The 15116-nt window shown below is 51.0% G+C and overlaps 1 protein-coding gene across 1 annotated transcript in view; it reads right to left on the reverse strand.

Annotated features, from left to right (window-relative positions):
* Positions 1 to 14826, reverse strand: part of LOC138182359 (tyrosine-protein kinase-like otk) — a 36203-nt gene extending 21377 nt beyond the window's left edge. The window contains exons 1-2 of the mRNA XM_069118106.1: positions 14576 to 14826; positions 6251 to 6553 (exon numbers count right to left, since the gene is read on the reverse strand). Of these exons, the coding sequence (XP_068974207.1) occupies positions 6251 to 6553; positions 14576 to 14615 (343 nt within the window). The 5' untranslated portion in view covers positions 14616 to 14826. The remainder of the gene's footprint in view (positions 1 to 6250; positions 6554 to 14575) is intronic.
* Positions 14827 to 15116: the final 290 nt, after the last annotated feature.

The raw sequence follows: 15116 nt of genomic DNA on the forward strand, positions 1-15116 counted from the left end.
GCTCCTTTTTTTATTTCTACGCGCAACGAGCCGCACACACTCTCCTTTTTTCGTTCCACTGTATATTGGTCGGGTTCATTTAGCGCGAGAAATAATTACGCTGCTCCCCGGCTAAAATGCCTTACCGTGTGTACTTGGCCCCGATTGTTCGCCTCGATGACGGTAATTTGACAGACAGGGGTTGCGCCGTGCGAGACAAAAGTCGCGCGGAACAAATCGACCGAGAACGCTTGGCAAGCATCGGGTAAATCGCGGCAGCGCTCAACGAATTTCTTCTCTTTCGAGTGATACGTACGTACCGTGTAAGGAAATATCACGAAGAAAACCTGGATCAGCCGAGGTATTTCCGTTATTCCAATCTCCATCCGAGCGAACCGTACGCGAGGTATTCCACATATCACACCGAAGGGTCATTCGGTTATTCTATTCGTCTGGCGCTATTCGCAGAACTCTGACGAGAATTTAACTCACGTTGACGATTGTCAACGAATGAGAAGTATAACCTATAATACGTACGCGTATAACGACCTTTCCCTGGAATCGAGGCAGACTACGAGAAACGCTTTAGGGGAACGACAGGCATAAAACGCGAAAACACCGTGAAAGCGATATTTACCAAGGTAGCGCTCGCTCTGCATCCTTTTTTATTTTAGGGTCACTCGAGAGTAGCCCGGGAGCCGTACACGGGTGCGAAGCATTGCACGACGGTGCACTACTGCAATTCATTCGGCACAATGCACCAACACAGCTCTGTCGGGATACAGCAAGCTGGAGAAACGAAAGAAGGGAAATAAAGAAAGGAGGAAGGGAGAGCCGGGGAAAGGATAGCTAGAGAAAGAGAGAATAAGAGTTTCTCGTGGTACGCGTTCACGACGAGCATCCGTGGTAGTGTTTTTAAAAATGCAGCCGCCCCGGGCTGCCTACAGCCTCAACGATTAGCTTACTACCCCTTCCCATCCCTTTCTGGCCTTTCCTTCTCCTCTTCAGCTTCGCGTGCTCTTCCTCCGTCCCTTTCTTCTCGCGTCTCTCGCGCTCGCTCTCCGGCGACGACGACGACGACGACGACGATGAGGATGACGACGACTACGGTGACGGCGACGACGACGCGCAGCCCGCACGAAGGCGAGACAATGAAAATGCAAGCAAACCCTCGCTGAATTGAGTTCTCCACCTGCGTGCGACCGACCGGGAGTAAGAGGAAAGAAGAGAACACGAGGACGGGGAAAGAACCAGAGAATCCCTATGGTAGGCTTGCCTCGAGATCTCGCGGATTTCCTCCCCTTTAAAGCAGATATAATTCGAAGCTTCGCCGAGGCGCTGTTTTGTTTATTCCACGCTTTCTCCTCCGCTCTTTCTCTCCTCCCTTCGTTTTCTTTCTTCTCGCTTCGAGAAATCATCGCGAATCAAGACGGCTCGATTAAATACTTGCGCGTGATCGCCATAAAAGTCGTTAGGACGCGAATAGAGCGAACGCGTGCGGTTGTATGGCGATTCGAGACGATCCCGAGTCTCGCGAGCTAGAACGATGTTGCAAAATTCGTTAAACACGCTGGCAACTTTCGGCCTGGAACGAACGCGTTCGCAGCGGGTATTCTTCCGCCTTTCTTCGAATTCATCGTCCGTTAAATGCTCCGCGCTTATGATTTATCGGCCAGGTGTTATTATTATACCGATGAAACGTGGATCGAAGCGTACACCCTTGATGCGAACCGGTAAATTTATCGTGGTATTGAGGAGGGTCGGCACGCGTTGCCGCCGTCAATGCGTAGCCGCTAAAAAATGGGTATTGTTGTGGTGTACAATAGGAGAAGCCTAATTGCCATTTGGCCTGGCGTTATACGGCCAGCCGCCGCGGGGTTCACAGGCGGTGCTACGACGCGAGTCAAGAATGTGGGATACGAAGACCTTGTTCGAGACCTTGGCTACGATTCAACGTTTCGCCGCGAACGTATAAATTAGTCGCGGTTATTAATTCGTCCGGTCTCAAAGGATTGAACGCGTGCAAGCCGGACGAAAGGAGCGAATAAATTAAACGTGGGCGCGAAAGTTAACTTTCCCGCGAGACGATCGCGTCACGGTGCGATCGAAATTATCCGCGCGATTACAATGGCGAAGAATTATCTCGGAACGCGAGTAGAACAGAAGGCGAGAGGGGTCTTTGAATAGAATTTCCAAAGCGAGCTATTTACCGCTCGAGCAGCGACAACGCGGCGAAGAAACGTCTGCCGACGATTGTTCTCGGAGGCAGCGCAACGACGAGGACCGGATGAAGTCGAAGCTATGAGCAAAAGTACTCGTTCAACCGGAGCTCATCGAAAAGTGGCGCTTTACGGGGCGGAGGAAATGAGATTCCTGGGAGAACGATGGCTTATTGTCGACTACGCACAATGCGTGAGGTTTAATTGCCGGTCGAGACCGCGAAGAAGGTAAACGAGGAGCGGCGAGAACGCGAACGGTCGTTCGTCGCGGCCGCAACCCTATTAGAAGCCGGAGACACAGGATTTTTCACGGTGGCTGAAGCCACTTTTCGATCCCATTATCCACTCGTCTGCGGAATCGCGTTAACACTTTCCATCCGGAGACCCTTAAACCGTTAAATCTCACGAATCATCTGGCTGCTCGGGAAAAGAAAGGAAAAAGAGAAGAAAAAATAGAGATTAATAGCCCGGATATTTTTCGCCGCGAGCTCACCATTACGCTGAGCCAAGAGGAACGAGCGTTTATCCCGGCAAGAGGCGACGATTTTACCATTCCGCCCATCATTTTCATTAGAATTCCCAACATCGATTTGCACCGTATCCGAGCGAAGTGGAAACGGTCGTAAAGAAAGGGAAGAACGGACCGAACTCGGTGGCGCGTGGAATAACTCGTTCGGTCTCTTAGGAGTCTTGCGTATCATCCGATGCAAAGGAAGTAGTTGCAAGACGAGGCATAGCACGCTCGGTTCTACGTACACGGCGTATAAATCAGATAGGATCTCGCGTAAAGTCGAGGATACGCGTCGCGCTGAATTCAGCCCCTAGTCCCGCAGCTTGTCCCTCTCTGTCTGTTTCACTTTGACTCTCACACCCTCGCGGATGCCGTAGCTCGAGGCTGAACAACTTCCTATCCATTGTCGCGTATCGCAGCAGGCTCTTCCTCGTCGCGAAGCGAGATGTTATTTTTTTATTTGGACAAAGGATCCTCCTCGGCGTGTTATTACCCCCCGTGCGTCCGTCCCTCGTAGCCTGGTCTGTGGCCGCGAGCCGAGGGGTTGGAAATTAAAAGAGGGAAAGGGATGGTTTTCACGTCGAGGTACGCGGAATATTCACGGCGGGCCAGCTCGTCATCGCCGAGCGTGTTCGAGAGATCACTCGTCAGACGCTCGACCTTTCGAGGGTGGAAAAACCAGAGTTTTCGTCTACCCTGTTTTTCGATATCGCGAAATTATTTCCTAGCTCTCTCGCGTGTTTAATTACGTTCTTTCTATGATTACAGGCCGTTGTTTTCGTATCGAGTAATTATACGCGATCGTTAATGCGGCGCGATTGAAAACGGACGATGGAAAATGGGAGGCAGCGGATGGCGCGTTTACGCGAAAAACGCATTTTCGTTGTATCGGAAAGCGCAACACGCGCACCTTATATTTAATGGGGCCAAAATGCGCCAGTGTACCGTTTATACGCATATGGTATCCGAGCAGAGGAGACATTTCGAGCGTTTAAAGGATTAACCGAAATAAGCTCGCCCACAATGCGCGCTCCGAAACACGCGCACGATCCAGTCCGACTAGCTTTATTCCTTGAAATTCTGGAAATTTCACCGTAAACAGGTCTAATAGCGTGGCGATATCTCCACACTTTGGAATAACCGTAATCTCGCAAGGTTTTCGTGCAATTTCAGTAGCAGCGAGACCGTTTCAGCTGATTAACCGAGAGTCGTCTTGTAATATCCTCAGGCGCGTCTAATTAAAAGAAAATATCTACTCGTATTTTTAAAGTCGCTTGCGAGACTCGCTACGCTGCAAGATCTTCGCAGTAGAAACGTTAAACGACGATCGGCCGAGGACGTGTAAAAAGCAACGTGCGAACGTGTTGCCGTTGCTAGTCCATTTGTATCTTTCGTCGGCGAAACGGTGAATGACCACGCCTTGTACGGCCTTGGCCTTCGTGAAAAGAACCGGATCGACGACCGGGCGAGCGGTACCGAATTGTCAAAGGGACTAGATATTAGACGCAGATTAATCAGCTGTTGAACGCACGCGTACGTTCGATAGGGATTTCCGTTTCCGTTTCGAATCGAACAAAAGACACGTCCCCTCGGTGTCCTCGGTTCAAAGATCGATAACCCTTTGCAATGGTACCACCAGACGGATTTAATTAATCAAACGGGAAACAACTATAAACGTTAGACGGCATCGACGATTTGAGTCCATAAGCGTTTTATCCGTTGGATAATTCCCTTTCATCGGAACGATTCGAGCGAATCCGCGAATTGAAGGGTGGTTCGTCGGTTGGACGAAATTACGCGATGCCTAGACGAAATTCATTCGCGAACGGAGGAGACGGAAAACGCTGCAGCCATGGCGAGCCGAAGAAAACGTTCCATCGTCATTATCATTATTATATTTATCGCAATTATCAAAAGGAATCGAGCCAGGCGACGGGTATTAAGCACGCGCTAAATGTACTCGTGCTCGGTACACTTCACCGGGTTGGCAGCAGCGTGTAATAATAATTACGAAACGATACATGATAACGAGGTGCCGGGACGCTAACGACGCCCTGACGTCGTTTCTCTCTTTCCTCGCTCTTGCCTCGCCAGCCCCCGCAACCGTTTCACCACTATTTCTCTCTTCTTTTCCCGTCCTCGACGGTTCCCCGATTTAATAATATGTACTTTTTTTTTGCAAATTTCTTCATTATTCATTCAATATCGCGGCACCGCGGTTCGCGCCTCCTCGGTTACCGCGTCGATTTTTTTTTTTCTTTTTCACTTTAACTCGTTCCCCCTCGTCCTACGCGCGGAAAGCACCTATTTTGTGCGTTTTCAAATACAAATAAAAAAATGCCAGCGACTCGCGCACCTCGCTAGTAACATTATACGTATTTTCCTGCTTCCTCTCTCCTCTTCCGCTCAGTCAACTCGTCACACCCGTCTCGACGCTAAGCATCGTCGTCGTCGTCGTCGTCGTCGTCGTCGTTGTCGTCGTCGTTGTCGTCGTCGTTATCAGCGACAACTTTCGTCTCGTCGAATTTATTTTCCGGGGATCCTTGAGCGTTTTGAAATCGTTAAAACACGAACACGTCTGCGCCCAGGGCCGTCGTCACCGACAGACGCCATATTGGGCAGCTCGGTTCGAGAGCAAATTATCTTGCTTAATTAATGTCGCGCTGGCGAATAATTGGAATCGCGAGAGGGGCGGGAACGCCGAAAGAGCTCACGGTGGCCGAGTTCAGCAGCCGAGGCTATCGCGAATCGATTCCTATCTCCGCGCTTCCCTTTCGTTTCGACCCCTTCTTTCTCGGTCTCTTTTTCTTTCTCCCGCTCTCCGATTTCCCCCTTCCATCCATCGGCGCGGTTCGTTCTGTTCGTTTCGCTTGTCTCTCTTTGGTTCGTTCGGCTCGTGTAATTTCTGCACGGCAGGCGTTTGATCTGCGCTTTTGCGGAGAAAGGGCGATTAAAAAGTGCCGTGAGAATAACATAGCCACGGTGAAATCCGTTGTAGCGTCGCTTTGAATCCCTCGGGCGTTGGTCTCGGGACTGTCCTCTCTTACCATCGCCCATCTTCCTTCGCTCTATCGTTTCATCTCCCAAGCTCCGTCTTGCTCTCGCACTTTGTCGATTAAGCAACGCGACCGTGAACGCGGGATTATACCGGTTTGCCGCATTTCGGTGAGGCACGACACGCGCGGGACGCGAGGTTCGCGCCACGCTCTCGAGACCTACGCGATTAATCTCTCGATGGTCTCGCCCACCATCACGAGCACGTTATTAATTAAATGCCGGCGAGCTAGCGCTCGTTAAAAAATTCTCGTATTTGCGCCAAGAAACGAGTCCCATTTCGCGCGACGCGCCGCGCCGTTAAACGCGTTTGTATCGCGATCCTACCGCGTTTTTTTTTTTCTTTTTCTTTTTTTCATCGATCAGGATTTCACGTCTCCGACCAAACAGACGAAATTAATCGTGGAACGTAACTACTCGTGCAACGGACGTGCACTCTCGGCGAACAAATTAGCGAGAAATCGAGTACCATAAAAAAGTTACTCACATTGAATGTCGATCTTGGCTGGCGAACTCTCGATGGAATATTCAGTTTCCTCGTGGGTGGCGACGCAGACGAAGTTGCCACTGTCGAGGATTCGGTTCACCCTGGTGATGCGAAGATCGCCGCCATCCTGGTGTCTACGTGGACTCGGTGCCAGCGGCTGTCCGTCGATCTTCCACGAGTACTTGACCAGCGAACTGGGCTGTGCCTCGCATCTCAAACGCACCGGGGATCCCTCGGCGACCGAGTGCTCGCCGGGACTCACGGAGAAGTAGAGGCTGCCGTCTTGGCCAAATACCGGTACCACTGTGCAAACACATCGATCGAACGTTACACGATTCCATTTAATTATCATCCACTGAAACGTGGCTAAGAGAGAAAGAGACAGAGAGAGAGACAGAGAGAACAAAATCATCGATACGCTTTTTTCTTTCTCCACCGACGATTCAGCGGATCCTTTGACTTCGAACCGTGCGAACCAACAACGTTGGGAAATTCCGTTAAAAACGAGGGTCGCGTGGTGGATTTTAACTGGAAAGTTTCGCTTCGACACCCCGCATCGTTTGGAAATCGCGGGGATAAGATGAAATGCCGACACGAGCGTTATGGTATCGTTATTAAAAATATCGTTAATTACCAGAGTAGAGCGGTAACAATCGAGCGATAAACAGCTCGACGAGGAAACGCTGTAAAACGGATGGCAACAAGAGCTTCGCTCTTTGAATGCGGAACTCTCATTAAGTTGATTGATAATTAGCACGGGGCAACGTTATTGTATCGATGTCCTTTGATATCCGCCAACAGAAAAGGTCTTCCTCTGGCACGCCGCCCCCTGTCTCGTTTCTCGGCGCACCGTTTAATACGATTTCTTTTTCTCTGTTTTTGTTTTCGGGATATTACCGCGCGCGATACGCCATCCTCTCTCTTCTTTGCCAGCTGTGCCTGCGCCCGTTGTGTTTTCAGGATACGAACGTAGATGCATGTCCCTAGAGTAATTCCGCACAATTTGCCGATTGCCGCGGGTATCTGCGCGGGTATCGACGATTCGAGTCGAGCAAGAAGAACCAGAGAGCAAGATAATATCCGAATGACATCCATGAAATACGCGACAGGTGTTCTTCGCGGAGTACGTATTCAAGCGTGCGCACCGGGCGACTGCTATCGAGAGAAAGACGTCTACTCGTTCAACGAGCTTATTAGTTGCTCGTTAATAAGCTTCTCTACCGAGACGGAACGATTTAAGCTTCCTGAGCTAATTAGGCAAACCTTCTGATCTGATTCCGACACGTATCGGCAAACTCGGCTTCTAGTTTCTTCCACGTTCCAACGAATTCGAGACAAAAAGCGAGATGGATACGTTGCCGGTAAATTGGGAGAGAGAGAGAGAGAGAGTGAGAGAAAGGTTGGCTAGTTTTTAATCATTTGTGCTCAAATCGTACACGAAAAACTCGCTTTCGAGCAACGTCCATGAACAAACGTTGGGAACGAGCTGCAAATAGTGGGGCGTGCAAATTAAACGAACCACATTGTACCATGTAGGGTGGTGCGGCGACGCGAGCAGAGCAAAAGGCGGACACGGACAACGGCGTAGAGGGAACACGGTCAGAAAAAACGAGTGGAAAGAGAAAAAAAGTCGTAACAAGAATCATCTGCTCGAGCATATTTTTTTCGCTTCGTGAACGTTACCGCTTCCGCGCTGTAAAAAATGGATGGGAAATGGATAGAAAAAAGTCTGAAGCTGGGAACTCGAGCGGCAGGCGTCCGCGCTCGCGATTCGCAGCCGTACTCTCGGTGTATCGATCGATCGCATCGCCGATTTTGCAAACATCCATCGCAACGTATATGCGACACGTATACTGTGGCGCGTTCGCGTACGTGTGTAGATTACGTTCTCTCTGTACACGAGCTGAAAATCGATTGTTGCGTTTCCATGGCTGGAATTCAAGCTACACACGTGCACGGTCAACGACGAGCCCGTCCAATGCGTCCAGGTATTCGCCCCGTTCACGCTTAACGGTTTTCCCACAGCTAGCTAATTACCTCGCCGGCGACATTATCGGTGAACTCGAAATAACGCGGGTTTTCAGTTCGCGTGAATAGTCAGGGTTCGATCTCGTTGTCCACGGTCTGCAACAGGAGAAGGGAAGAAGTCCTTCGAAGAGATACGCGAGTCGCGATGAAAATAGAACCTGGTCCCCGATTGAAATTTTCTTGTTGTACGGTTTCACGGTTTCTGCCGCGTTCACGGAAGTCGATTAACGTTAGTTTCGTGCGATTCGAGACGCCGCTCGTTCGAAACGTTAACCCCAGGAATGGCCAGATCCGTAATGCCCAGTCGTAAATCTATCCCAACGGACCAATGCTCTTTTATTTGCCTCGGTTCGGGACCGCGTCAGCCGTCCGGCCTAATTGCGGGGCCAGGTACCAGACACCGTTGGCCGGATCTTTTGGTCGTTTCTAAATTTTAACCGTGTCGTTGCGGGGGAAGGCAGGGGATCCTGTTATTATCTCGTAGTAGATCAAAATTATCCTTTAAAATACAAAGGAGGAAGAATGGCGCGAGGTGGAGATTCGAAGAACCGGTAATTTCCAGCGCGGTCGATTCCAGCGAGCTGGTAATTTTCGACGAAATTTCGAACTCGCTTCCATACCGCGCTCTCGTGACTCTCCGTGGTTAATGACGATGCTCCCTCTTCCGGTGGATTTGCTTGGCCGAAAGGGATCTCAAAAACCGAGAGTCGAAGAAAAGAAAGAACGCGCTGCTTTTGAAACGAGCTCGTGACGCTGCACTTCGACGCTCTGCCGAGCTTATCCACGACAGTCGGCCGAATCCTAAAAAAAGAATGCACGCGGGTCGGTTTCCGAGTCGTTCGTTGCCGATCCTGGAACCTTCCCAAGGGGTAAACACGACCGCTTTTACGACCTACTCTCGAGATTACTTTCCTCCCCGAGGCAAACGTCTCTCGGTCCAGCTCGCGTTCCGTACTCTCTCGTTCGACGTGTGCAGCTGCTCGCGCCGCTTTATGGCGTTTACACAAGCCGCTCGACTTTTCGGCCCCTGTACGCCACGCCACACAGCGACGCTGCACTTCCGTGTGCGACGAAGAGCAGAACGATCTCGACGCGGACGGCCAACCGACTCTCGTAAACCACCGAACATCGCAAAGGACGCGCTCCTTTCCCTCCACGGTTCATCCACTTCCGGCCAACTTCAAAGTAACGAGCGGAGCTATTTTCTGCCGGATAAGAGAGATCGCTTCTCGCCTCGGAACGATCGTCGGAGCAAGAAGGCAAAAAATGTTTGATTATCACTCGCGGCGTACGATCTCCTCGCAGCCGCCAGTGCAAGAGAACGAAAGTTCTACCTCGTCGAGCGCAACTTTCCTCGTTACGAAAGCTTTTCGTTACCACGAGCGAGCGAGCGAGCGAGCGCGGGCGTGTGCGCGCGCGCACCAGCGACCAGGGCCTCTCACGCTAACGACCGGCTCGTTAAAATCGAAAAATCATTAGCCGGATGCCTTTCGAGTTTCTTCGAGATTCCTCGCCGGCTCGTCGAGTTACCCATTTACCGGCATCTTGAAATTCCGCTGGCGAACGAGTGCGCGCCATCCCATTAACGAGCCGGCCGACCGTGTTACAGGAAAATTCTACCTTTCACCGTTTTGCCAAACACCCCGCTAACGAAGTGCTGGCGGAGAAAATTCGCAACGTCTCGCGCAAAGGCGGCGGCGACTGTCGCGTTTCGAATACGGTTCCGACGTGCGCGATGGTCAACGTACGTATCATATCGGGCGTAATGCGCGCCGCTACATAATTCATCGGACGTGCGTGGAACGCGCGCGTTTTCGCAACGCGATCCGTGGTTATCTATGTACGCGTGAGCGATTTACGCGCGAGCCGCGATTGTCACAAAGGACGAAGCTCGACGCGTGTTTTGTGAATTGCGGTGAAAGGACGAGATTCATAGTGGCGGTTAGCGTGCGCGTATTTCTACAGGATCCTGGCCACGGCGAGTGCCGCGTCTCATCCACTCGTTGGGACAAATGGTGTTCGGAGTGCCGCCTTGCAGACGCTCCGAGTAGCGTGAAATTCACACTCTCGGGACGTTTTTCACGATTCTGAATGCACGCTGAGAGTCTCCTTTCTTCGTCTCGGGGTGTCGACGCGAGCAAGTCGGGTCTTATTTAAAGAAAAAAAAAAAAAAAAAAGAAAGAATCCAGAGGAGAAAGGAAGGAAAAAAGAGGAAAAGAAAAGGAGAAAAACAGATAGAACGAAGAAAGGAGAAAGAGCCGGCCGCGCTACCCAAGAAACCGAGCAAAGGGAAGAAGGAGGAAAGACGAGCGGCCGAGGATCAGCTTGCTAGAGTAGCGACGCCCTTTTGACAGTGAAAAAGTAACGGCACTCTGCCGCGCTTCGCGGTGACCGACACAAAAGCGAACGACGAATTAGTGGTGCTGCGTGGAAGCAGCGGGATAACACGTCCCTCTCATTTGAAATTTCTTATCGCGCGTCGTTAAAATGAAGTTTCTGCCTTAAAAATTCCTTACGGCGAGCGAACGTCTCCGAGCTCGGACCGTCCGTTATTCGACGCGTTCGAATAAAACGAAATTTCGCGGAATAGACTATATATAAAGGGAGGCGGTCACGCCGCAACGAGCAAAAGTAAAACGCTTGCAGCGAAGAAAGGCGACGCGGCGAAAAGTGTCGGCCACTCGTTAGGCGAACGTTTCCAGACGCCTGGACCCTACAGCGCTTAGCAGCTTACGCGTTTCCACTTATGAATATCGCGAGACACGTGTCGCGAGCGCGCAGACACGACACGCGTTGAAAGAGACGAGCACGAGTGGACTGACGGACGATACGTTCGGGACTCGTCGCGTTTCTCTACAGAAGAAAAGTATTCTCGATCGGGATGGGTAGGCGATAGAGAGGTATTCGTGTAAAAAATTGAAAAATCAGGTAGCACGAACGAGCTCGGAAAGAATACGCGACGACGGTCGCATTCAGGTTGCGGCATCATTCACGAATCAAAGGGAATTCGTCGAACGGAAAAGGCCGATCGAGCGGTCGGAGCGTGGCATATTTCAGTAGTCGCGCGCGTATAACGACGACGCTCGAGTAAATTTCAAAGAGGCCTATCGGGTTGTACGTCGCCTGCTCGAAATATATTATCCGCGTCTCTTGCGTTCCACGCGGGTCATCAAACGCTGCTTTTGCCCGCGCCGAAGCGTTTTACGCTCTTTCAGGCACAGCCTGCTGCTCCTCGCAACTCGCAATGGAAAACAGACGGAGAAAAAAGCGAAACGCCGGCAGAAGAGCCATTTCCTGTCGAAATACACGTCGCCGGATATTCCGCTATCAACCACGATACGCTATCTATTTGTCGCGATGACATCCTCCGAAAGTTACCACCCTTTTCAGCTTTGTTTTTGCTTCCATTTCCCGTTAGCTGCATTTCCGTCATTATCGCGTTTTCCAGACCTATCGTTTTCCGATTGCCACCACCGTTATCTCCGTATTACACGCGAGTACCGTGGCGATGCCGATGCGTCGATTCGTCCAAAGGTGGAATTTCTCGGCGAAGAACGTTTGCGGAACGACTGGCACGGACGAACGAGAGCCGCGGTTCGCGCGAAACCTTGCGAACGGGTCGGGCTTTGCCAAAGAAAAGAAGCCAGCGAAAGTGACGCGGAAGAGAAAATCTTGGAAAGTGTTGGACAACGAAGCAAAGCTTGTTTACATGGAGTACCGGTAACGCTTTTTCCATCGTGCGCAATTTTTCATTTTCAACAAGACCCTGGAGAAAGCGACGAGGTTGCGGTGGCGAAAGTTCGCGCGACCGAGGAGAAGGGAAAGCTGGTAATTTCGCAGCGGAGGATATGGGCGCCAACGACGAACGAAGCGCGGGCTGCTGCCCTTGCACGATGCGTCGCGGTTCCCCGAGAAAAGCGTCGTTTTCGCCCTTTATGCGTAAATAGCCGCATTACGCGCGGCCTCTGCTTTTATTCGCTCTCTTGCGAGTCGTTCCACCAGCCAAGGGATCAAAGGGCTAATACAATTTTTCTTGGTACCTCGGCCCGTTGCCCTGCAACCCTCCCGTCCGCACTCGCCACCTTCTTCGTCGCGCGCGTTTACCGGCTGCGCGCCACCCGACCGGCATCACGGTTTCAGAAACACTTTAGGACGAAAGAGAAACAGCACGTGGATAAAGAGAGGCACGACCACGCGGAAAGGAAGAGAAACAGAGAGTAAGTAACTGCGAGGTTGAATAACATTCGGTGTATAAAATAGCCGTGCACGCCGGGCCACGGACAAAGGGCCTTTAGTGGCAAGCAGTGTAAAAAAGACGTAGACAGAGAGCCGAGAGAGGAGGACATCGAAGAAAGAACGAGAGAGACGAGGCTTGCCGTCGATGGCGAAGGAAAGAGGTGAAAGGGAAAGAGAGAGGAAGACCGAGGAAAAAAGGCCGAGTGTACTGGTACCCCTTTTCAGGGCACAGGACGTCTCCGAACGGCACGGCGGGACGGTCGTTCTCATCCGTAACCCGAGACGTGTAATTAGGAGCACCGGACCAAGATGAATAGCCAAGTGGTCGGTACCGGGGCAACAAGCAGAGAAAGGAAAAGTGGGCCGAAGCGGGGATACCGGCGATATGATCCATCCATCGGCAACCACGACCACGTTAAAGAAGAAGCCGTGTGCGGTGTACGCCATCCTTACCATCGCCTTGCCGATCCATGCCAACCGATTCGATCCGATTCGACTCGGTTCGAGAGAAACCGATCAAAGTCCCGCGCGAGCCTGTTTATGCCGGCGCTGCAACATCGCCGTGAACGCTCCCTCGACCCGCCTTAGATCGTTATTTATGAACACGTATCCAACGTGTTTTTATCGGTAGCCGGTTTCACGCTTCGCAAAAAAGCATCCGCGTAGCTAAATAATTTTCAGAGGCGGGAACGATCGAAGATGCAGCACAGATGGTCCGAGTCGGCAATTCTATTTGAACCGCGGTCCATTCCATCTTTTATAACGTCCTCGACTCGAATCTAAATTTAAGCCGCTGAATCGTACGGCAATAGCGTTGCTAAAAGTGCATTTTGCAATCGGAGCGAAGATCGATTCGAGGCGCTCCAAATACGTATTTACAGATCACGCGATAAGGGCGAAACGAGGCTTTCAGCGAAAGACCAACGAGTTGCTCGTGAACGGTTTTGTAAACAGAGGCGAGAGCACGGCGATAAATCGGCCGGTTGTTTGGCATTTTTTAGAAGGCCAGAAAAATCTCTCGTATCTTGCACGGCCGGTGTCGTCTTTGTCCGACTAGTGTTCGCAGCCATCGCTACTAATTACACGTGCAGCCGCACGTATACGACGTTACCGTCGATATTAGGTAGGTGGATACGTAATATGGCCCCCCTTTTCCGCCGAGTCTGCGTATATTCGCTTTCTAGGTGTGCATGGCTATCGAACCGGTTCTCCTCTTCGAGAGGGAGAGATGGGGGGAGAGAGAGAGAGAGAGAGAAGCGGCAGGAGTGGGTTACCGGCCGGCATCATGGACGATGGAGAAAGATCGTAGCCAGCATCCACCCGACTACCACGCTGCCAACGATACACCACCAACACCACTAACCATCAGCAGCGGCATTGGCATCATTATCAACCACGTATCGTCGTACATCGGCCGCGCAGAGATCGGCAGAACTGATTCGGCCTACCGACTGCAAATTGCAGCTACAACTCGTTCTTTTCGAATGGCGAATTCGCCGACAGTGTTAAAGGGCCATCGATACGGCTTTGCCACCGCATTCCTCTGATTATCAGTCAATGCTCGATATTCTTGCTCCGTACGGTCTTTCCATCCTTTGATGTTCCGTTCCGGGAATTTGTATACCGTCGAATGGAACGTTCGTAAAAGACGCGCGCGATTAACGACGGCATGAAAACAAGATTATTTACAAATAAAACGATCTGGAATAAACGCTTCGGCGCGGAATTACGTTCGCGGAGGAACGTATTCGTTGAAAAAGAGATTGCAGTAGCAATGAAATTGCTCGTTGCGGTAGTTAAGACCAATGAATAGTAATTATAGCAGGACCGGCGAAAGAAGAAAGCAATGGAGCACGATATAAGACCGACGAGTTGTAAAACTTGGGATAAAAGATTTCGAGCGACAGACGAAACCGTTTCTATCGATAATATCGTTGCTCTTTCCCCATCCGTCTTTTTTGCGATTCACTGACACCAACAAGGGTAAACCTCGAGAGAGTGGGGAAAGAATCCTTCGAATCGTAGTTACGTGCGTATATTGTACGTATATACGGTACTCACGAAAGCAGAGCAAAAGCGTAGTTGCGTCGAGACGCCACATCCTTTCGATGGCTTCGACCTGAAGAAACACGCGGCTCGAAACTCGCTCGGGGAGAGACTGAGCAGGAAGACCGTTCCTGTGTATCAGAATCCTCACGTCGCTGTCATTCTATCTTTCTTTCGTGTGAAGCTTGCTTGCCAACCGATCAACACACTACGCGAAACCGGGAACAATCCAACCGAACACCACGGAACGACGCGTGATACTGAGGGCCACTAACCCACGCCGCGTCGTAGCGACCCCTGCTCACGGGGTTCACGGCCGATGCCCTAAATCAGCCTGTTGCCGCTAGATGGTGCTCTAAATCGGTGTGTCCAACTAGTTACCGACGCGTACGCGAACGGTTCTTGTCCACGATCTAGTGCGCGATATTTCAAATTCAAAAATTTCCATCGAAACGAAATCGCTAAGTGCGCTTGCGTGTTTCTACGAAATGATTTCGGATCGTGTGAAACTCAAGAAAGAATATTTAAAAAATAACTTAAAAAAGAAAGGTGGAAC

The sequence above is a fragment of the Bombus flavifrons genome, chromosome 8 (assembly GCF_040668555.2).
Source record: "Bombus flavifrons isolate JBK064 chromosome 8, iyBomFlav1_principal, whole genome shotgun sequence".
Taxonomy (NCBI): Eukaryota; Metazoa; Arthropoda; class Insecta; order Hymenoptera; family Apidae; genus Bombus; species Bombus flavifrons.